Raw genomic sequence first — 24,367 nt, 5'->3', positions numbered from 1 at the left:
GCTACCCACACTCCACACAATGTGATGCACAACCACTTTACAAAATGGATGCCACTATGTCTAAGCAGATATCCAAGACCGGTTTCTTGATCTGCCCAGCGAAAGACCCATGGGTTTAGGAGGAAATCCGAGCATTTATCTCAATCCATCCTTTGGAAAACAGTTCCCATCACTCTTTGTCGGAGACAAACTTTAGAAAATTCCAATAAGGACTGAAAACTACCCGTTTTGCATAGAATTTGGTATACTCCTATTGTGTGGCATGCAAGTCCACTGATGCCAATTCAATCCCCTTCAAAGGAAAGTGCTTTAGAAGACAACCCATTTAATTTATGCTGCAGGCAGTGAAAACCTAAGGTGGAAAAGGATATGGGTTAATTCTTGAAATGATTCTCCAACTTGCTCACACATTCCATGGAGCGTCCATTACCTCTAAATGCACGAATTAAAGTAAAGGTCTGGTTTAAAATCAACAATGTGAACTATCGTAAAATATTCCATCTCCCCAACAATAGACTACTTCAATGGGTTAAAATGTGTGTTTTGCTTAAAACTGAGAATATAAGTAACAGAACAAATCATCACCATCTTTATCAGAAGCCTAGAAAGATAGGTTCTCAAGTAAACTGGCATTGTATGACTTACCCTGATCGGTTTTGGTAGCTGGCTTCCAGTTTTCTGCACTAATTACCGGCAGGCAAACCTGACCTTTTTCATCGATATTTGGGTGATAGATTTTTGTCTTAAAATTGATCTTAGGTGGTTTGAATGGGTACTCTGCTGGGAAGTTGATTTCAATCCTGAAGGCTCCTTTGTCATACGGAGGATTGTCCTGCACAAGAAAAAAAGGTAACAAATTACACACCAGGGTGACCTCACCTGCTGATTTATAACTAAGTGCTATATAGTGATTACTAGTGCAGTATTGGTCATGCCTCTATAGAAAGCATTCAAGCTCCATAAACGGTAACTTTTTATTGCTTAGACTTAAGTTTTAAATTTTACATGTGGTAAAAAAGCTGTAGTTTGTTAAAAAATACAGAAGTTTCAGCTTTTCATTGATTTTTTTTTTTTTTTTTAAATAAAATGTCTGCTCAATAATACATATGTGACTTGGACAAAACTACCTGGGAATCAAAGCGTGCAATGTTTTAGGATTTTGACAGTTTAAAATGCTACCGAACTAAGGTGTAAAAAAAATCATTTAATGACTGCAAAAATCTTCATTTCAAAAGGGTTCATTTACGAGCAGTGCATTTCTAAGATACCCTCTGAAAGTGCTTTGCATACAAAATTCATTGGCTTTCCCCTCCCAATTTTCATGCTTGAGATGGTACAAACATAATTCAAATTTATGTGCACTACAAATTTACTACAGCTTTGCTTTACATCTTGGATTTTAAGAACTTACTACCTTTTTTGCGCTTACACTTCTACAGACATTTCACGTTTCCAGTTTGTATCCAGCAGCAAAGTGTGCTTTACAGAGGAGTTGAGTGACAGAATGATACTTTACATATTTTTATTAAGGAATATATAAAGTGTAGGCTTACACCCTCTGTGACAGTTGAGCCCAATATGCATCACCAAGTTTTGAGTTATATTTTGGGATTGGCAGCAGGGAGTTAAGGAAACAGACATATGTGGGAGAGATCAACATACACATTTAAATTGCACTTGAGGGCCAATGTCCAAGGACTAATAGCCTGACAGATTAAGGTCCATGTGACCTTTAAAGGAATTGTGCGACAAGCTGTTTTTTAAAACTCTTTCCTTTATTTCAAAATGAATGTGAACGACTGACAGCCAGGGAAAGCACATTTCAGAGCACAAGGGCAATTCTCAAAAGGCTTACTAACATATAAATCTGAATTTTGAGCTAGACTATGGGTTGGCATCAGCCCAAGAGAGGACATTGTTGTGCGAGTAGTCTGGCTTGTGTTGCCTAGGAAACACTGTAGCTCATGAAAAAGAGAAACAAACCAAAAAGCTAGAAACATAGATTAGTTAAAATGGGGATCCCATGAGTAACGTTCATTTGACTTGTGATAAATTAGATTGTCACTTGGGAGAATGCTTGTGTTGTCCTGGAGGCAGCACTGATGACCAGGGTATTTCACCCAATGAAAGAAAAAGACGGTCTGTACAATGACTCAAAACAAAGAAAATTAGTATGGTTTGATCTGGTGGAGAAAAGAAAACTGAAAGTTTGAGATTTCTTTCTTATGAAATGTGTTCTTTTGATGTCATCCGGGCATTCATGTACACATCAGCACATTGGCAACTAATCAAGCCAGCTAACTAACTAACCTGAGGGGGGGGAGGGGGGCTTTGAACAAGCCATCATGGGTCAAGATGTTGAAAACATTATTGGGTCTAGTCATACAGAGATTCAGTGTTTTATCCAGGGAGAAAGGGAACGTCCAGAACTACCTGGTGTGGCGTGGCTCAAGAACAAGACCACAGGCCATAACTATTATCCCCTTGTTAGCTATAGAAAACCATGGTGTTTTGCTGTAGGGTCAGCCAGATCAATTGAAAGCTGCAGCTTGATAAAGCCGCCTTCTTACTCTCAGTGAAAGATGATGCATCAGATTTTGTCAGGCCCACATCCTTTAATTTCACCACTTTGTTACGCAGACAAATGCCATACACGGAGAACATGAAAATCTGTGCACCCATTTACCCTCTTGCAGAGTAAAGAGCTAGGCTGGTGACCCCTTCTCCCCTTACATCAGCAAAGTCCACAAAATGGTCTTCAATGAGACATAATAAACCTAATATCAAGGAACTTATACACTACTATTTATGCCAAACTTTGAGCAAATTCCAGCATATAAAGGGCTAGTTAAGTGTTATGCATTTTGCCTACCAAAGGAGAAGAGAATGCTGCCTTTGCAGAGTTCTGTTTTTAAAGGGCAGCGTTCATGATCTTAGAACACACAATAGTTTTAGGTAAGCAATACCAGTATTTTAGCTGCAGTGCTGGAGCCTGCGTGCAACTGTCAGATTTTCAGTTTGACTACCGTGTCGTAGCCAATTCGAACTTCCTACTTTGCAGATTAAAAAATTGAGAATTAGTGAGTGACAGTCAAAAATCATACCACCAACGGACTAATCAAAAAGCACTTAGTCTCCTGCTTTAACCCCACCAACCCGAGAAACACTGAAATGTGTGGCATTTAGGACTGAGGTACCAATGAATGAAGTATGGCTGGGAAATTAGATGAGAAATCACAGCAAACAGACAAAGCTTTACATATAAGAGGAATGTATTGATGCTGATAACAATGTTCTCCATGACACAATAAAGGCTTTAATAGACCAACTTCCCTTGTTACAGCAAACTATTAATGAGATGAAATTGAGCGAACTGAATATTAAGGCCTCATTATGTAGTCCTTGTTTGAGGTCAAATAACCCCAACCCCATTGGATACTGGTGGTACCAGTGACTTACAGGATTACTGAAGGGGCTGTAACGAGGCCTTTGAAGATAATATGGGACTGTAGAGAACACTAGGAAACAGAAACTGAAGGGGTAATTGGACCATGTAGTTAGGAAAAGCTAAAAAAGCGGTCTGAGCACAATATTTTTCCTTGAAGGGATCATACATGCCTTCAGTGGTTTACTGAAGAGATTTAAAATGGGAAGGCCATAGATACATTTTGGAAAAACATTTGTAGGTGGGAGAATCAATATCCTAAAGGTCAAAACACCCCTCTTAATTTATCATCAAATTAAGGTTTGCAGGAAAGAAAAACGTTTTACAGGAAAAGTGTTGACCTAGGTAGAAAATAGTTAAATCATGTTTTTAGCAGTCTATGCTAGGAAACAATAGATAAGACAGTTCTACAAAGGTAAACGGCTTGCGAAGGAAAACGATTCATCTGCATTCTTCACTGTGGTGGTATTTGGAGGTACTTGGAACTTCACTGACCCCCAAGAAAATGCAGGTGACTGTCCCAGCAAGGGAGACTAAGTCAATGGATCAGGTATAGTTAATGCCTAGTTAGAAAAAAACACCTCAATACTTGTTAATGTTCTTTGAGTGTGCGTGGGACGTCTTCTGCAGGAGTTACTGAATACTTTATAAGTAATGCGTAACGATGCAGCGCACCACAACGATAGTTCTTCTTGACTGAGCGCCACTATGGGACTGCTTCCGCAGTGGAGATCAGGAGTCAGTGACTCATCCATAGGTAATGCTTAGTTCAGTTCGTTCAGCATTGTTACATTATCATTTTTCTTACTTACAGTCAGCTACTGTATTGACAGCAGAGCTTTTAATATCTTACATTTATCACCTCTGTGACATTGAGTGTTGTGTCGGATCCTGTTTGTGAATGCTATTTGAAGCATTTCAAATAATACTCTATGGACAGGTTTCCCACGGTTGGTCATACAACATTACATTATATTGAGAAGTCCTTTCAAACTGATAATTCACAATTTAACAAAGCATTGCCTCCTCCAATGGCTAATTATGGGCACGACTAATCAAAAGTTTTCACACATTGTCAATGGAGAAATATGTTGATACCCAAGGGCCTAATGTATCAAAAGAGTAAGAAGCATCTCTGCATGCAGAGGAGCACTACATGCTAAGCAACACACGCCCCCTACGTGGCACTACGTGGCCTCCTTCCATTCAGGACAATGTTTTTTATTAAGATTTTCAGCTTGAATGGTGAATCCGTGGCAAATGACCATGCTTGCAGCTTTTGGACGTGGACATCGTGTACAGGGCATGTTAGGGCTGCACAAGATTAGTAACGCCAGGACTAGCATGCTCCATAGCTTCACTCCGCTGCATGGTGTATACATGGCACATTAAACATCATTCAAAATAAGACAATAGCCTTTTCATCTATTCTTAGGCCACATTCATGTGCAGACCATTATCAGACAGATTTTACAAGCTGAATTAGATCAGGGTATCGAATACATTACGATTCTGTGTCAGGACCGGAGGCTTCGGATTATTATTATTTTTTTTTTAAATAGATTTATTGGGTTTTAAATGTTTACACATAGTATTTCACAATTACATTTTAGTGCCCCCTCTCCTCCGTCTTCAGAGGAGAGACAGCCACAACAGGATAAACAATAGTGGAACAGACAATTCTCATACAACAACATAAATACACTGAACTCCCACCACCTTACACATAGAAAAGCCTTTTGTATAACACGAATGCTAGGTCTGCAAACCTATGTAGATGCTGGTGTTTCTTTTCTCTTACTCTCAGCCCCAACAAACATGATTTGGGGTCTGCTACGAGTGTCAGGCCTGTTATTTTCGCTACCTCCTCTGTTAGGCTACTCCATTCCCTGTGTATATGGGTGCATTCCCATACCATATGATAGAAATGCGCTCCTGAGGTGCCGCACCGCGGGCAAGTCGGCGTTGAGCCAGGGAACATACGGCTTATCCTAGCTGGGGATAGGTATGTTTGATGCGTGTAGTTGAATTGTGTGTAGCGAAACCTGGAGTTTCTAGACACCCCTCTTATGTGATAGAGAGCTTTCAGCCACTCCTCTTGCGGGATCGGGTCGGTAAGGACTGCGTTCCACCTGTCCTTTGGCCTCTCTAGGTTGAGCTCGGAGGATTTGTTTAGTATTTTGTACAGATTCGTCACTATTTTTGTTTGATTATCGTAATGCAACATGTGGTGCAGAATAGGAGAGCTCACAGGTTCAGCGTCCCCCGTGGCCCACGCCTTCTGAATCAGGTGAGTTATTGCATAATAGGACAGGAATTGTCCTGGGTTCACTGCTGTTAGGGCTTGGATGGCTTCAAATGTCATCAACTTTCCATCTTCGAAGCAGTCCCCGACTGTCGTTATCCCGGCTTCGGTCCAGGTCTTAAGAGTGTGTGGGCCCACCGCATTGGCACAGCCTGGGATCAATTCTAGTGCTAGGAGTGGCGAGTATGGGAGTGTTTTATGGCCCTTTTGTATGTACTTTTGCCAGCATAATTGCGCTACCTCCATGAGTGGGCTGCCCGGGGTCCCCTTTGGTGTCTTACTCATTAACCATGTAATCAGCGGTGCCCCATTCAGCCGCGCTAGTAGCCACTTGGACTCCGCCTGAGTTGGCCTGTGGAGCCATCTCAGTATCCACTGTAGTTGTGCAGCTGCATAATACAGTTCGAAGTTGGGGGCTCCCAGATCGCCCGCGTCTAGCGGGCGCTGCAGGACGGCTAGTACAACCCTTGTCCTACCGCCACCCCATATTAGTTGCAATAATACTGTGTTCAGACCTTTAAAAAAAAACCCTGGGGACCCAAATGGGTAGTGCTGCGAAATAGTATAATAACCTAGGCAGCAGCAACATGTTTGCCACCGCCACCCTGCCCAGGGGCGACAGTGGGAGTTTGGTCCAGAATCCTAGTGACCCCTTCAGGGAGGTCAACGCCCTCCCTAGATTCCCATCTCTAAGGTCCTCTTTTTTGTGGTATATGTGAACCCCCAGGTATTTGAATGTGACAAAGCACCATTTCAGCCGGCCCGCCGTGGCGTTCTCTTGTCTTGCCGGGGACCATCTGGTTAACGGAAATATACATGATTTGTCCCAGTTCACCACCAACCCCGATAGGTCCCCGTACTTAGTTAGCAGCGACATTACTGAGGGAATTGTCTCAGACCCTTTTCGCACGTATATTAACGCATCATCTGCATACAACGATATGCCATGATACTGATCGCTCCTGACCACCCCCCATCTCGTCTGCGCAGCTCGTATACGAGTGGCCAGCGGCTCCATTGCTATGGCAAACAGCAGGGGGGGACAATGGGCACCCCTGTCTTGTGCCCCTTGTGATTGGGAAACTGTCTGATATGACCCCGCCTGTTTTTACCCTAGCATGTGGTTTGGTGTACAATGTCTGCACCCACTGTATAAAGTTAGGCCCCATTCCCATGCACTGCATTGTCGCAAACAGGAAGTCCCACTCCAGAGTGTCGAATGCCTTCTCGATATCTAGTGATAATACCATCTCATCATGAGCCTCCGGGGGGGTGTCCCCCAGTACTCCTAGGAGCCTTCGAATATTTAAGAAGGTGTTGCGTTTTGGGATGAAGCCGTTTTGGTCTTCATGTATCACAGTGTGCATTAGTGGGGCAAGTCTGTTAGCGAGGATCTTGCCCAGAACCTTGCAGTCTAAATTCAGAAGTGATAGAGGTCTATAGGATTTAACATTGGTGGGGTCTCGCCCTCCCTTGGGGAGAACCACCACCATCGCCTCTCTCTGCGTAGTAGGTAAGATTTTATTGACCCATGCCTCCTCAAATACTTTCATCAAGTGTGTTCTCAGGTGTGGCAAGCATGCGGAGTAATATTCTATTGGGAGTCCGTCCGTGCCTGGGGCTTTATTCCTGGGCATCTGCATCACTGCTCTGTCGATTTCCTCCATTGTTAGTGGGGAGTCTAATTGCTGCCTGTCTGCTAACGACATTTGTGCCATTGGAGAGTCCTCCAGAAAGGACCTCAGTTGCAGGGGGGTGCATGTTGTGCGTTTGGTGTATAACTTAGCGTAATACTCCCTGAAGGCCCCATTGATCTCGTCCTGTGTAGTGCACATTTTGCCTGCATGTCTTTTTATGGACCCGATCGGGGTGTGTTGCCGGTTCTCGCGGAGAAGCCACGCCAGCATCCTACCAGACCTGTCTCCCTCTGCATGTAGTCGCATTAAGCGATATTTATGGTCGTGTTTGCGGAGGCGATCATCTGCTTCGTTATATTTTATACGTGCCTCTTTCAGTGTTGAGTAAGGAACCGCTTTATTTGCCACTGCTTTTTCCAAGTCTCCCAATTCCTTCTCTAGTTTATTTATTTCCATGTGCAACGTGCGCCTGACTCCCCAGCTGGTTGAGATGCAATACCCTCTTACTACGACCTTATGTGCCTCCCATTCCAATGCTCTGGATTTGGTTGATTCCTTGTTTGTTTCCCAGTACAGTTTCACCGCTGCATTTAGTCCTTCTCTGAACGCTTGATCCTGTAGGGCCTCTCCTTGCATCCGCCAAGTGGGGATCTGCGAGCATCTCCGGCCCCAGTTCAGTGTTATTCTTAGTGGGGAATGATCGGATAATGTTTTAGCCAAATATTCGGCCTGGTTTGCCAGGGCACAAATATCCTGGGTCCCCCACATAGTGTATATTCTTGTGTGTACCTTATGAGGTATTGAGTAGAATGAATATTCTCTCCGTTGTGGGTATTTCGTGCGCCATAAATCGAATATTCTCATATCTGCTGCCCATTCGATGAGGGGGCTCCTGGCCGTTCTGTTTGGGTTTGCTTTTGGGAGATTAGTGGACCTATCTAGTTCTGTGTTTGGGATGCTGTTAAAATCACCTCCCCATATAGCTGGGGATTCGGGGTTCACCAGTAATGCTGGGGTAAGCGTACCCAAAAATTTGGCTATAGCACTGTTGGGGGCGTAAACTCCAACTATTGACAAGTGTCTACCGTCCAGGTCCCCCTCCAATGCCACATATCTACCACCTTTATCAATCGTCTGGTGTGATATAACAAAGGGAACCCCCCCTGCTATCCAGACCAGCACTCCTCTTACATATGCCGAGTACGTAGTGCCCACAAGCTGACCACCCCATCTTCTGCGCAGCTCGCATAGGTCAACTTCCAAGCAGTGTGTTTCCTGCAGGATAGCTATATGTGTGCCCTGTCGTTTAAGGCGATCATATACCCTGTTCCTTTTGCTCGGAGCCCCCAACCCTCTTACGTTCCACTTGATTATGTCATATTGGTGCGCAGTGAGGTTTGCTCTTAACGCCATTTCACATTATGTGTAATTGCTTCCCATCCCCCCAGGCCAGCTGCCTCCCCGCGGGCCCCCTCCTGCTCAATCAATTGTGTCCTTATGTGTGTCAGTGCTAACAATATTTCCGTTTTCCTGTGTTGACCATTTGAGTTCCGCTTAACTGTTAATCCCCCTACACACCCACTACTTACACTCAATACAAACCTATTAACTAATAACAAACTACTAATCCCATTAACAAACAGCAAACTCTGTGTCCATTTGAACACTCGTGGGGTAACCATATTAGCGACCAGGTGTGGCCCGTATACGTGGCCCACACCCTTCCGCAGCTGTTGGCTGCCTATACTGCTGGGCACCCCCGGGGCGCCCACACCCACCCCCCTACCCCCCCCCAGCCGCTAAAACCAAACAATACCGTCCGTAAAGCAGTCCAGGCCGCACTGGGCCCGCAGCAGCATTCACCAGCGTGTGGACAAGCTTGGCTACGTCGCGGGCTCCTCAACCGGACTATCCCCTCCACAGCCAGGGAGGGAAGGGGGGGAGCGGGTCGAAGCAAAAGAAAAAGTGGGAGACAGCGGGGGGGAGGGGCAAGGAGAGCAGGAGGCCATCCGTGTTTACAGTTCGTCCGCCGCTCTGGGGGTGAGTTTCAGCCCCGCAGGCGAGTCCGTGAGGCCGGATGCCGTGCTGATCGAGTCGGAGTCCGGTCTATCCGCCGAGATCTCCCTCAGAGCCGCAAAAGTGTTCTGCGTGTGCAGTGGAGTGGTCCCCAATATTTTTGCCCTTTCCTCCGCCGCCTGCTCTTCTGTGGGCTGGCCTTTTGGCCTTCTCTTGGGGCGCTTCCGCATTGGGACGTTCGACCATTCCCTCTGTCCTCCGTTCCGGATTGGGATCGCGCCAGGCCCTTGGCATGCAACCACGTCCAGGCATCCTCAGGGGATGTAAATACATGGACTCGATCATCCGATGTAACTCTTAGCTTTGCAGGGAATAACAGTGCATATTTGATGTTGTGTTCACGGAGGTGTGGTTTGATCCTTACAAATGAGCTACGCTGTTTTTGTACTTCCTGTGTGAAGTCTGGGTAGGCATTAATTTCTGAATCTTCGTGTCTGAATGGGCCCTAACTGCGGAATAGCTGCAAGATTAAATTGCGATCCCTATAATTTAAGAATCTCGCTATGAGAGGTCTCGGTGGCTGGCCCGGGGCCGAGGGTCTCCCCGGTATCCTGTGCGCCCTTTCCACCGAAAAGAATTTCGACGGGGACCCGTTCAGCACTTCCTTGATCAACCATTGCTCCAGGATTATTTCTGTGCTCTGTTCAGCTAATTTTTCGGGGAATCCTATAAAGCGCACATTGTTTCTCCGTGATCTGCCTTCCGCCTCTTCGGCGCGGCGCCAGAGTATTTTTACCTCTGCGTCCAGCCGCTGTATTTGTTTTTGATTAGCCAGGACCGAAGGATTCATTTCCTTTATCTCCACCTCCGCTGACTTTACCCTTTCCGCTAAGTTGCGGTGATCCACTCGAAACAAATTTAGATCTTGCGACACTGTATCAATCCTGTTCTCCAGGGAGGTTTTAGTGTCCATAATTGCTTGCAGTACTTTTTCGAACTGGGTTGAGTGGGTTTGCAGAGTGGCTTCCAGTGCTTGTAGGGTTGGAGCTAGCTGCTGGTCACTTGTTGACTGGCCCTGTGCGTGACGGTCCTGGTTTTTCGTGGACTTGTTTCTTGCAGCCATGGTGTACGCCAGGCGGGTGGCTCGCCATGAGCGGGGCAGAGTAGTCGAACAGCTGCTGTGTGGTGCAGGCCTCCGGCGTGGTCCTTGAGCACTACCGGTCGATCCTCCCCTTACGACGTTGCCAGCCCGGTCCTCTGCGCAGTCCAAGTGGGGAGGGGGTGGGGAGCAGCAGGCTGGCACCACTCCAAGCAGCCCGCAGTCTCCCTCCGAACACAGCGCTCACAAATTGAGGGGGTCCCGTCCAGTCCCCCTGAGCCGTGGGCCCCACTTGACCCTCCCTGGCAGTCCAGAGCAATCAATGCCTGGGGAGGGGGGGGGGGGGGAGGGGGGGTAAGGGAGCCGCCCCTCCGACTCTAAGCTCCCGTCCCGGCCGCCATCTTGGCTCCTCCCCGAGGCTTCGGATTATGCTTATTTCTCTCTTCACTGCAACACACAGCAGCCAATAAAAATACAGTAAAAACAAAACTACATTTCCCACAAACACAGAGCCTCACAATGGCCCTCCAATCAGGCTCTACTCTCCAATATATAACACAAAGCAAGCAAAGTCCGTCCTCTTTCTTCGCTGCTTCGCACAAGAGATAAGTGCCACAATCTTTTCACTTTTATCGTGAAGGTTATCCATTTTTACTGTGCTTGTCGTCGAGGCGCAGCTAGTTGCCTTCAGGTGCCCTGTTCGCTCTGTGTTCAGTGGCATTTGCTGCATTGCCGAGGAAACTGTCCTTTCGACTGACAGCAAAAGCCAGTGGGGGGCGTCAAGGGAAGCACGGCTCCGCGGAGCAGTCGGGTTTTTGCAGGCGCGCTTGCGCATAACTCGGGTTTTCGAGTTTAAAAACGCGCAATCATCAGTAGCAATTTTGGAATCCTGCCGCTCCTGCACTCCCCGTTTTGTGCCCGTTGGCGGCTGTAACAATGCCAGAAAGAGCTTTGCTCGAGGGGATAGTGGTGTCAGGCTCCCTATACCCCTAGATTTCCAACTAATTCACCGGCAGAGGCCCCCACCCCCCTGTTTGATTTGGCAACAGTGTATACTGGGACCTCAGATTGATATTTACACTGCCATCATGGCCCATCAAGATGACTATTATTGGGACTATAATGAACAACCTGGCCAGCACATGGAGGAACGCCTACTGGAGGCCCCAGATTTTCATGTGCAAGACTCTGTAAATAAGGTGTTAGTGAAGGCCTTACATCCTTTTGCGCAACCTATATTTAATTTTGGACTCAGCGATATGGCGCAGGGAACCCCACCCCAAAAGAGGTCAATTTAAATGAGCCTGGCTGGTCAGATTTTGACCCTTTTGAGCACACCATTAATGCAGTGTTAAATGACCATGAATATATAGTGCTTTTCTTAGTCAGGGAGCTGATCCAGCGACGCAAACAGTGCGCAATTCCACAGAAACATCTTCAACTTCAGATTCGGAGGACAAATCACCTTCTGATAAACGCTGGGGCAAGCGCAAATGCAAAACGTGCCATTCTGAGAACTCTGATCCTTCTCCCCCTCTGGCTAAAAATCTCCTATTTGATCAAGACACTATCATACATCCCAGGTCCTCAGAGTGGGCTCCTTGTCCTGAGGTGGCTGCTTACGTGCAATCCTGACTCAGGAAAAGTTTTGAGAAAGACATTCGTAGCACTCTACGAAGAAGTGTATTGACAGGGACTGACGGAGATGCCAGGATAAACTACTGGATATTTCCGGCCCTCTCACCAAAATTCTTGCTTTGGCAGTCCAGGCCAAAGAATCGCACGAACCCATTGACCCAAACATTTTGCTGGAATGGGCTCAAAGGGTCATCTGCCTGTTCAAGGTCCACTGAACGCTGGAAGTCGTTTTTATTGCGCATTGACCCAAAACTCGCAGAATTGGCCTTAGCGGATGCTGGACCGGCTGCTAAGGGCCTTTTGTTTGGCGATAGGTGCGTCAAGGACCTTGCCAAATAGGTGGCTACCTTTTCAGCATTGGACAAGGCCCAGACTTTAATTTAAAAAAGTGTTCAACAGTGGCCTTTTTCACAGGGCCGGCCGTTTCAGAGTTCGAGCGTCCGGGCCGTTTCATTTCCCAGACCTCTCGCCCATACCAGAGAACTTGTGGAGATTCCAATTCAATTCCAACTTCTATCCAGCCAAAGGTCGTGGGTACAGAGGCCGCAATCTTAGAGGACCTCACAGAGGAGGATATTACAGTCAAAACGCCCCTCAAACAGGTAAAACTCCTCTTCCAGCGATGTTGTTCTGGGGGGGGGGGGGGGGGGGGGAGGGGGCAGGGGGAGAGAGTGGGTCTATTTGCTCAAAATTGGCTTTTGATTACACAAGACGTTTGTGTGTTAGACACAATTTCAGGTTATCATCTAGAGTTTTATTCAGAACCCCACCAAACTGAGATCCCGTCTCCTCTCAGTTTTTCCCATCAAGAAATAGAGACCCTTCTCGAAAAAGGCACAATTGTCGCTTCTCAGCCTCATCCAAGAGGTTTCATAAGTACAATTTTTCTGGTCCAGAAAGGTGGGTGGGGTATGTCGCGCTTAGTTCTCAACCTGAGACATTTCAACTCATGGATCGTTTACCGCCATTTCAAGATGGAGGGCATGCATCTTCTTCTCAGGGATCTCTTACTGGAAAGAGACTGGATGGTCCGTCTGGACCTCAAAGATGCGTATTTGAGCATTCTGATATTTGCTCCACATCGCAGATTCCTTCAATTTCTTTGGGGAGACCAATGTTACGAGTTTTACGCTCTTCCCTTTGGCCTTTGTTCAGCCCCCTGGTGCTTCACCAAGGTAATGCGACCAGTGATGCAATGGTTAAGGGAACAGGGGGTTCGTCTGACATTCTATTTGGACGACATCCTCATCATGACTCAGGAGGAGCATCTTGCTTGTCTCCATCCTTCATGGACAATTCAACTCCTGCAAGACCTAGGGCTTATAATCAATGTGGAGAAGAATCAGTTACAACCAGTCCAGAATATAGAATTCTTGGGCTTCCGGATAGACTCCGTCTCAACTTTGTTAAAGCTTCCTTTAACCAAGAGACTAGCTATAAGGAAGGAGTTGAAGAAAGCTTTGTCTGCTCATTCGATTTCCTTGAGGGTACTTGCCTGATTGGTGGGCCTCCTAGCATCGTCTATTCAGGCCATATTTCTGGGGCCTCTACATTATTGTGCTCTTCAGAGGTTTAAGATTCTTCACCTTCGCAGGGGTCTGACTTACTCCGAACTGTCTCAAGAAGCCCAGACGGAGCTTCAATGGTGGCTGAATCATAGGGATGCTTGGAATGGCAAGGCGATTTTTGCCTCAGTTCCGGAAGTGGTCATGGAATCAGATGCCAGCAGATGGGGCTGGCGAGCCAGATGTGGTCAGATAGAGATGGTGGTCCCCAGAGGAGCTTCAACTGCACATCAATTGCATAGAACTTCTGGCGGGTTCTTTTGCAGTAAAGATGTTGTCCCCTTCCAAATCGAAATGTTGTATTCTCCTGAAAATGGATAACATTTCCACAGTTCGATACATCAACAAACTGGGTAGGCTGGGTTTTGGGCGAACTCTGTCCCGGATGTTGGCGCAGATTGCCAAGGACCTCTGGCATTTTTATCTAGTCCATCAGATTTCCGTTTCGGAGGAATATATCCCGGGAAAAGTGAATGTAGTTGCGGGCTGGAACTCCAGGTATCTGAGGGATGCCAGCAATTGGCGTCTTCACACCAGAATATTTCAATTCCTGAATCAGCTCTGGGTCCCGTGCGTGATAGATCGGTTTGCCTCCCGGCTGAATACACATCTTCCCCTTTTCTTCAGTTGGAGACCGGATCCGAATGCCCTCGGCTCAGATGCTTTTCTCCAGGACTGGAAAGGGGACCTGCACTATGCATTTCCCCCGTTCTCCATGATCCACCGAGGTCTCTCCCAGGTAATTCGTCAGAGAGCAGAATTGGTTCTGATAACCCTGTATTGGAAAGCTCAGTCGTGGTTTCCAGTGGCGCGGACACTATGTTGTGCGGCTCCAATTCAAATCCTTCCTTCAGAGGACCTGTTATTGGACCCAATGGGGAGTCCACATCCTCTGGTTCTGGAGGATCAATTACTACTCATGGCCTGAAGGATATCAGGGGATCCTCTCAGGGTTCTGACTTTTCAGATGACAGTAGATTCTTCCTTTCACAATCCTTGGTACCTAGTATGCATAAACAATATGCCTCTGCCTGAAGGAGATGGTTGGATTAGTGCAGTCAAAGGGGTGTGGATCCCTTGGGGGCCTCAGTGCAAATGATAGCAAACTTTGTCACATATTGCGGCTCAAGGACTAGCAAACAGGACGGTGAATAATTTTAGATCTGCCATTTCGGCTAAACACCCTCACATCGATGGTAAACCAGTGGGTGAACACCCGTTAATTTGTAAGTCATTTCGTGGCGTTCGTATGCTTCATCCTTTGCTTCCAAAGTATTCATCTCTTGGGGATGTCAACATTATATTAAAAGTTTTGGTAGCTTGGCCAGCCAATGGGGTTCTTTCAAGGAAACAGGTAGAGTTTTTACTCCTGGAGTATCTTTTAGCATTTCTAAACGTACAAAATCAAACTCTAAGTATCAGTTATCCAGCTTTTAGAGATAATTCTAAATTGTGTGTTGTAAATTGTCTAAAAGTTTATGAAGATGTTACTAGAGAATTGCGAAGGGATGTAAATGGGCAATTATTGATTTCCTTGCAAAAATCTTTTGGTCCTGGTTCCTCTGCGACTCTCGCGAGATGGGTCAGATGGTTGTTGCAAGAAGCAGGCATTGATATCTCCATATTTGGAGCTCATTCTGTTCATGGGGCTATAGCTTTTAAAGCTTTCAATTCAGGATCTAGATTGGAAGATATCATGACAGCAGCCGACTGGTCATCAGATTCTACTTCAAAAATGTTCTAACACAAACCAATTGTTGATGTTGCTTCTGGAATGATCGCTCAGCTTTAAACTAGCATAATCCGACGCCTCCGGATGGGACATAGAATTGAAAAATCTTTTTGCGAGAGCTAAAAAATTTTAGATTCTATTAAGGACACGGAGGCGAGGATTATCCCGACCTGGGTATTTGAATTATGTGACAGATGTTATCTTTTATATCTATTTGCAATGTAGGTTGTCCCACCCTGTATTGATTATATGGAGTGATAAGTTAAGAGGTTACCGCTTTTTTATTCTTCTTTGTAGATGAAAAGCCGACTCGATGGACACGTTTGGGCTGTCTTCTACAAATCTGGAGGAGGATGAGGGAAATGTGGTTTTGTTTTTACTGTATTTGTATTGGCTGCTGTGTGTTGCAGTAAAGAGAGAGATAAGCATAATCCTCGCCTCCGTGTCGTTAATAGAATTGAATATTCTTGTCGCGAAAGCTAGAAAATGTTTAGATTCACTGCAATGCAGACGTTGATCTAACCCTTTGCTCTCCCAGAAGTAAATACTCCTGGAAACCCCGGAGCTTTGTCACTTGCACTGAATAGGCTTATCAAGAGTTACACTCCTTCATGCAGACGGATCAGTCAGTTGTGTTCACTGTCAGGAACTCTTTGACGGCAGGCTTCAAGGGTTTTATTATTAGCTACACAGTACATAATACAAACCTCGTCAAAAAGGGGCTAGAACTATAGGAACAATCCTTAAAAGAAGCAGAGGTGAAAGGCTCAAACTTGAGTAAGACTACCAAACACTTACTTATGCCAAGAAAGAAAAAAGCAGAGCAGAATTATGACCTTAACGCTAAAGGGCAGCAGGAGGTATTTAAACAAATTATGGGAACAAGGGGGGTGGGGGCTGAGAAGGCTAATTCTGTCAAACAGAATGAAAATAACTGGAATGCTCAAAGACGATTCATTCTATAATTAGACAGGATGGGCCTGTTCTAACTACAGCCGAGTTTACCAAACCATATCAAGGGGATTACAGAATGGAAATATGGTTAAATAAGGGACACGTACTGTTTCATAATGCAGTCTTGCCTCCTTAGCACGATCTATAGTCTAATCAGTACAAAAATAATGCGAAAACCGCAATTCTGGTCCTGAATATATGGAAAGTACATGGAATGGATAGTTTTACACTGGAGTTTTATTGTGGGCATACTGTGAAGCAAGGGGCCGAATCTGCGAGTATGCAAGGACAGTTTTGGACACTGAGAAACAAAATGACCAGAGCCAGTTAAGTACATGTTTAACTGCGCCAATTACAGGCCTTTAGCACTTTTGAATATTAACCTCAAGATCCCATCAAGGTATTTGTGACTAGGCTAGAACCAATAAAGCTGAAAATAATACATCAGCCACAAACAGATTTAACTTTAAATCATTTTTATTATATTGAAAGTCCACTGCTGCAGCAATCAAGACTGAATCTGATACGTGCTAGGATTACAAAAGGAAAGATTATAGTATCACATTGTAAGGTTAAGCATAATCTCTGTAAACTGGAATCATGCTCAGAGCAAATGCAGCCGGAGGAAGAGTTGAGGAGGACATAGGAGACCGTTAAAGATTCAGGCACTTTTCACATGTAATGAACTAAGAGACTGTCTTTGTCGTAACAGGAACTGGGTACTGTCCAAGCCTTTGTGGTGGTCAGAAAAATCATATTAGCTCCAACACTCCTTTATCTGACACCAGAAGGTGTGAAGCCTCTGCAGGCATTGCTCTCTCAGTCTCAAATCTGGATTCTGTCTTCCAGTATATTCTTTTACTGCCTCAGGTTCAATATCAAGTAAGCCACTGGTTCATCCCACTTGAGCATTATGACTGGGAACTTAAGGCAGCCAACTATCCCCAAGGTCATCAACTCCTTCGAGGACCTCTAAGTTTTGCCACCTTACTGTGTAGCCATGGCTTAATTTCCGAAACGCACGGACATTAAACTCACCCACATTGAGGTACAGCTTCTTTGCTGACATTCTAGTGAGCAGGTTCCATTGTTTGTAGTGCCCCTCCCCCCAAACATATAATGCCCGTGCCCACTCCCTTGCAGACAGGGATCTTGTAAGTGTGCTGCTGTAGATATAGGAGTACTAATGTCTAGTGCCTTTTCAAAAACCAGCAAGTTTGTTGGCTACGCCAAGCAATCCTACTCTTCTGAAACTTAACGCTGGCTTAATTTCTGAGAAACTTACATTTGATCCCCAGATTTCCAATAAAAGAGACGGTCTCATTTTCATACCACTGGCTCTATCCGCCTATCCCGTAAATCACCTTGCACTTTTTTTCTCCACCACTGTCAGTTGGCAATCCAGTCCACCAATATCTTTTTGTGTGTTTAGGCGCACTCTTTAAATTTTATTCAATTATTTCCTTGTAAAATTGACAGCGACACTCCTTTTGCAAGAGCAACCCCCATATTTTCAGGTAACTCATGCAACTCCCTGCACTTGAGTAATTTAGGTACAGGTGGTATTTTTGATTCATGGACTGCTGTGTAATTTCTTTGGGTGGCACTGAAATATGCCTGCGAGGCTGCTCTTCAGTCTTCATCACATTTTTAATTTATTATTGACAATGGCTGCATTTCAGATAGGATATCCTATACAGTGAAACGAAAAGCGTGTTTTGCAAGATAGAAAGAAAGAAAAACAAAAAAATAATTTAAAAAAAACAAGAACAAAAAAAGTAATTTCACTGCATACAGTCCAATGGAATAACATCGGTAATGGGTCTGTGTTGATGTTGGACAGTCTAACTAAGTGGTATTCCGGCTCTATTGGTCTCAATTGCCAATGAACGATTCTCATCTCTGCCACTGAACCTTGCTTTCTCCTGTTTCCTCCAAGCGACATAGAAATCTACACCATTCTCCGCTGACTAATACGAGATGAACCTCAAAAGAATGAATGGAAAAATGGCGACTCTGCAGGACCGCCATGGTGTGCCACTGAGAATAAAGCAACAACATTGCATGGACAGGCAAAGGTATTTTATGGAACTGGAACATGACGTGAGTGGGAATAGTTATCAAGCACTGAAAATCGAGGTTTCCAAACTCACAGACATCATGAAAAAAGGGTGTCAAGACACTTTTTAATTCCAACAGCATGGGCAGCTGTGTACTAATTCCATTCTATTCCACAATAGAGGTTGTAAAGAATAAATAGGGCCTTTGGGCCATTCAGAAAGAGGATAAGAATATTTAAAAAAAACAATCTGATGCCAAACCATTACTTTCCACAAATAGAACAAATGGCCCACAGACTAACTAGAGTTACAGCTGATAAGGCACAGCGTAAGGTTGGATCTCGGACCAATTACTATTTCCTCAACTGTTAACCTTGCTGCAACCTCTTAACTGCCAAATATTGAACGGTCTTAATTTTTAATAACAGTAGTCAAATACATTGCAACCCTTGATAAGCAATCAGTTATCTATTCATTGCACAGTGAAGCTGATACATTCTACATGCCAATGAGTTGTTCAACGCGCTGAATACTCACAGGAACAATGAGTCCTTGCCAAGTCAACAAATTTGCCTCATCAACCTGGATGTTACAGAAGTTTTTCATTCCAGATCTGCGGATTTCTTCGAGCTCCTAAAACATTAAGAAAACAGTTAATCAAGTTTCATACTATTAAAATGACAAATATTTTTAATTGTATAGGGATCTGATGGTAAGTTGGGGGAGGGTCTGTGCTCTAAATCAATCAAATTCCCTGCAATTCAACAAACTATCTGGGCACAGACTTCAAATTAAAATGACATACTTGTATTTGTGGTTTCAAACTGGTAAAATACAAAAAAAAAAAAAACATCCACTCGATTAAGGGAAGGACCATGCAGACAACACAAATGATAGGTTTCGATTTTTAGGTCTTATACTGCATATAGTGTGCTGTGAGACGTATGGGTTACAATTCTGTAGGCTTACACCCATCCATAGCATACCATTAGTTTTCATTGTCACTCATTTCCAATCTTTTGTTTGCTTAGTTTTAAAGGCTTCTCTTCCCTTCGTTTGTTAGCACCTCCTTGGAGCATGGACCAACTACTTGTGTCCTTCCATATCTTCTGCAACGCTCTATAGACTTATTATTTATGTTGCTTGCACCGCATTTGCCTTCTTTATCGACACTTCAGTTTTACCCACAATTATACTACTCTACACCATGCCACTCTCCCCTATGCCATTTCACCTTACCCCAGCCCACTAACTTTCAGCCATGCTGAACAGTAGCAGCCACACTGCTGTGCAATATGGCTACAAGACATGAGCAAGGCCAATAGGTCTTGCCTATTTGAAAGCTTGTTTCTTGAGCAAGGGGTAAGTGGAGGATTGAAATGAGCCCTCGTCCAAGGGAACACATTCAACCAAGATCTTCTCATAAAAGGCTGGTGTTACTGAAGGTGAAAGAAACCGCATCACATTTTAATCACAGACTGCACCAGTCACTGCCTAGCCAACAACCAAACGTCAGCATAAACATTAGAGAAGTTTATGGCAGAATTATAGTGGACAACGTTCACTATTTCTAAACATCCATCTTCCCTACAGGCATCGAAGGTCAGACTGATGACCATCAACAGATTCATAAAAGGAGGCTGATAAAGTTAAAATAATTTAAGAAAAGTGAACAATGCTTAAAACACGAGTACCAGTATTTTTTACATCAAATGTCAACTTTTTAAATCCAGGGGAAATATAGTGTTAAATCAAATAACAAGGGGAAGGAAACCAGAGCAAACACGGGAATTTGCAACAAAGAGGGCACAGAAATGAGGAAACACTGCAATGACAACAGCAAGTTTCCTATGGTTGTAAGCTTGATTACTGTTGCGGGAAATGTGTGAAACTATTGTACATCCTGTTATGAAATTGTATGCCAAATAATTTGAGTCAAATTTGCCACTTCACTTATGAAATACTAAGGAACGATAAAATATTGTTATAAAAGTATACAAATAAATTAACTTCAAATACTGCAACACTCAGAAGTCTGTGTTTATACGATACACTTTTAAATCTCATATTCCTTACACATATATTCTCTTACTATGTAATCATTTAACTATATATTTAGTCCTACTGTACAACAGAAAAAAAATACTTGTGAAAGCTTTAGTCTGTCTCACCATCACCCTAATATAACTCTATCAGTCTATCCTCTATCTCCACTCCGACACATCCCAAACCCATTCTACTGCTATGTTCTCCAAAAATAACCCTTCCTAGACTCTTCCCTCCTGCACCACTCCTGGCTCACCCAAAACCCCAGTTTACTATGATTTCCCAAACAACCCAACTAAATTCTCCCTCCTTTACCTCTCCTTTGACTAATCCCAAACCCCATTTTACTACTTTGATCTCCCTAATTCCTTTCTACAGATTCTTCCATCCTCCACCTGTCCTTTTCTCATCCCAACCCTTATCTTACTACTATGATCTCCCAATTAACACCTCTGGATTCTTCCCTTCTCTATCCCTCCATTATTCTATTCAATCCAACTAACAATCGCATGTCCTCAGCTCAAATTAACTTGTGTCTCCTTATACTAATACTATACTCTTATTTCCCTATACTAATCCACCACTAATCCTCTTGGGTTCCTGAGTAGCGTGCTACTCGCCGTAAAGTGCTTCGACGCCTCGTCAGGGGTAGTAAACGATGTACAACTACATTTGAACACACTAATTCGTTTAACTTAAATACATTCTCATGAGGCAAAACACAAACATCCCAACACTTATGCTCAGCCAAATGAGGGGTGAAACACCAATAATTTACATGGAAACTTGATCCTGAAAAATAAAAAGGTCTAATTTACTTTGTGTAAGGCTGGGCATTGCTAACCAATTCAAAATGCAGTTGGACTGGAAAGGCAGTAGACAGACAATATTAGACCACTGAAACTGCCATTTTAGGCAGGCACTGACGAGGGCCACGGAAAGTTCAGCATGAGCAGGTTTACCATGGCACAGTGCGTCAAACTGCACAAATCTCCCACAGACTTTCCGACAATAGCAGGTATGGATTCTGTTGTCAATGCTACTGACAACAGAAACAGCTTTTGATGGCACAGACGCATGGCCAGGCTTACCCATTCAGCTGCCTTTTCCAGACAGACCCACAGCTAGATCATGGATAGATGGCCATGGCAGTCAGCGTGGCCCAAATGCAGGAATTATTTCTGCAATGAACATTCACGAATGTTTATAGATATAAACTGGGATTTATTTTCATAAATAATTGTTAAACTTAAAACGTTACTTGCGTCAGACCTCTTGGACAACTGTAGAGCGCCCCCGAACATAAGCAAGTCCCTGATGACCCCGGCTTCCAACCAGTGTCCTTGCTCTAAAGCTTAACCCTATTCTTGTGAGTACTTATACTCTGAAACTTACTCTGCTACTGCAGAGTACCGTTGTTGTAAAGCTTACCCTTAATTTGAAAAATTACCTTGGCTCTAAAGCGTACTCTGCTCTCACAGGGTACCCCTGCTCTGAAGCATAACCCTGTTTTTGACTGGCACCTGTGTTCTAAATCTTAATCAGGCATCACCGTGTACCCCCATTCTTGGTGAGTAACCCTGCTTTGAAGAGTATTCTGCTGTTGCTGACGATCCTGGCACTAGCCCACCTGCTCCGAAGTTTACCCCTCATTTGGGCGAGTACCCCTTTTCTAAAGGGCATCCCTGCCTTCATCAAGTACCCCAATCTCTGAAGCTCACTTCTGTTTTTTGCGAGTGCCTCAACTCAAAGCGCTTACCCTCCTGTCGCGGATACTCCTAACCTGAAGCTTACCATGGTTCTCTCACAGTACCTCTGGCCTACAGCCTAACCGGTCACTGACCAGTACTCCTGCTCTAGACAAAAAACGCTGCCCTAAAACTTACCACTGTGCAAGGGTAAGCTGTTGGTTCCTTACCTTTGACTTTATTTAAAAAGGCACCATAAGCACTTTGAGACACAAAGCATACAGGAGTGCGACAAAATTACCAAGACAATGAAATATAGTCACCAGAAAGGGTTATTCATGCACAACTAATAGACACGGAGCTGTTAGACTTTTGTTGAGGGCATTTCACACATAATCCTGATCTGAAATACTGGCACAACCTGCTTGGAGTATTCTGAAGAAAAAAGAAAAAAAAAAAAAAAAAAAAAAAAAAAAAAAAAAAAGGAGAGAGTGAGCGTGTGTGTGTGTTTTGTTTCACGTAGCATCACCACATCACCAGCCACAGTTTTATATTGTTCCCTACTTTATCAAACTGTGATATATCCAAGTCATCTTCTCGAAAGGGTTCTGTACATCAATCATTTCTAGACACTAGAGACTGAAGAACTGCGACAGGTAACATTCCATATCTGATCATTAAGTAACAACGCAAGGTCTGTTCAACACTAATTCGCAGATGTCACAGATCAACGCAGTTCTCTGGTCATTGGCTTTTGGGGGGTACGTTCTCATGTTTGACTGCTTCAGTGTCGAGCTCTCCCCCCCTTTTTTTTTTAATCCCTAAAACACAGACAAGGAAAATAGCAATGTTATGCTATCAACTTTCCTAGTTTGATATTTCATGAACACCACCGAGTTTCTTGGCATCGCTGTTCGAGAAGCGCTGTTAACTTGGTGGACTAGGTTTTAAGAATGGAGTGATCTGGTCAGTCAATGCTGTGCCCTCCATTTTGATATTTCATGAATAATACTGTGTCCCTTTCCATCTCTGTAATGAAAGCGCTGTTGTCTTGGTGGCTCATGTTTTGAGAATGGGGGTGATCCACGCTCGTGATTTGATATTTCATGACCACCACCACCCTCTTGCATCTCAGTTAGGAAGCATTGTTGACTTAGTGGTCTTGAGAATGGAGTGATCATGTCAATGCTGCTTGTTCCCGAGCCGACAAAGCACTGCCAGGCAGACGAGCCCAGTGCACAGACACCCCTTGTCTGCCTGGGATAGCAATGCAAGAATCGGATTACCCCACCAAGGAGAAAATGCAATCCAGGCCCACGCACTGTTGGCAGCAGTTTTTTTTTGTTTTTTTTAAATAGTAATTTTTTTCCTGGTTATAAAAAAAACGCATTCCACGTGATCGAGTCAAAACATCGCCTCCATCCTTTGCAGGTGTCGTTCGTTTGTTTTAATTTTAAATGCATTCAGACTTTCACTTGCTTCAGAATGCCGAGCCTTTGTAACATGCCCCAGATAGAAGTGGTACTCACAGCGAAGGAAAGAGCATCTATCATATCCAAGGGTGTGCAGCAGGAAGCCCCCGGCTTCCAAGAGGTACTCCGTTTTTACCTGTATCAGCGCTCCCATGTCAGCCCCTGCCAGCAACATGAAGTTACACCTTGTAAACCCATGTCACCATCCGTTAAAAAAAATGGGAATGTTTAAAATGTCCCCAAAATATTTAAGGACTGGATTTAGAACAGTAATTTAACATTCTCAGCGCCCACAAAATAACTGCTGCTCCGAGGGCAAGGCTGAAGAGGAAAAAAAACTGAAATTCTTCCCCCAGCACGTCAATCCCTCAAACCAAGGCTGGAAATTTCTTGTACACTTTAAAAGACCTTCCAATACTGAACCAAAATATTTTACCAACATTTAGAAATGCACAAAGTCGCCCAGCCTTGGCATCAGTCTGTTAGTCTAGATGCAGTGAAAGGCCGGAAAAGTGTTGGTTGAACTAACATTAAGGAGATGGAAGACAGCATGGGGAGGGGAGCTCGTAGCCCTCCAAGCATGAAGTTTATCTTGGGTTAATGGTGCACAAACAGTATCGTTTTCTACAGGGAGTGCAGAATTATTAGGCAAATGAGTATTTTGACCACATCATCCTCTTTATGCATGTTGTCTTACTCCAAGCTATATA

The 24,367-nt window shown here is 44.3% G+C and overlaps 1 protein-coding gene across 1 annotated transcript in view; it reads right to left on the bottom strand.

Annotated features, from left to right (window-relative positions):
- Nucleotides 1-24,367, bottom strand: part of LOC138266444 (ubiquitin-conjugating enzyme E2 L3) — a 62,276-nt gene that overhangs the window by 1,694 nt on the left and 36,215 nt on the right. The window contains exons 2-3 of the mRNA XM_069215226.1: nucleotides 18,989-19,084; nucleotides 646-832 (exon numbers count right to left, since the gene is read on the bottom strand). Coding sequence (XP_069071327.1) covers nucleotides 646-832; nucleotides 18,989-19,084 — 283 coding nt within the window. The remainder of the gene's footprint in view (nucleotides 1-645; nucleotides 833-18,988; nucleotides 19,085-24,367) is intronic.

Source organism: Pleurodeles waltl, chromosome 11 (genome assembly GCF_031143425.1).
Source record: "Pleurodeles waltl isolate 20211129_DDA chromosome 11, aPleWal1.hap1.20221129, whole genome shotgun sequence".
NCBI classification, from domain to species: Eukaryota; Metazoa; Chordata; class Amphibia; order Caudata; family Salamandridae; genus Pleurodeles; species Pleurodeles waltl.
The sequence above is the reverse complement of the archived record's forward strand: the minus strand, read 5'-3'. Positions and strand labels throughout refer to the sequence as shown.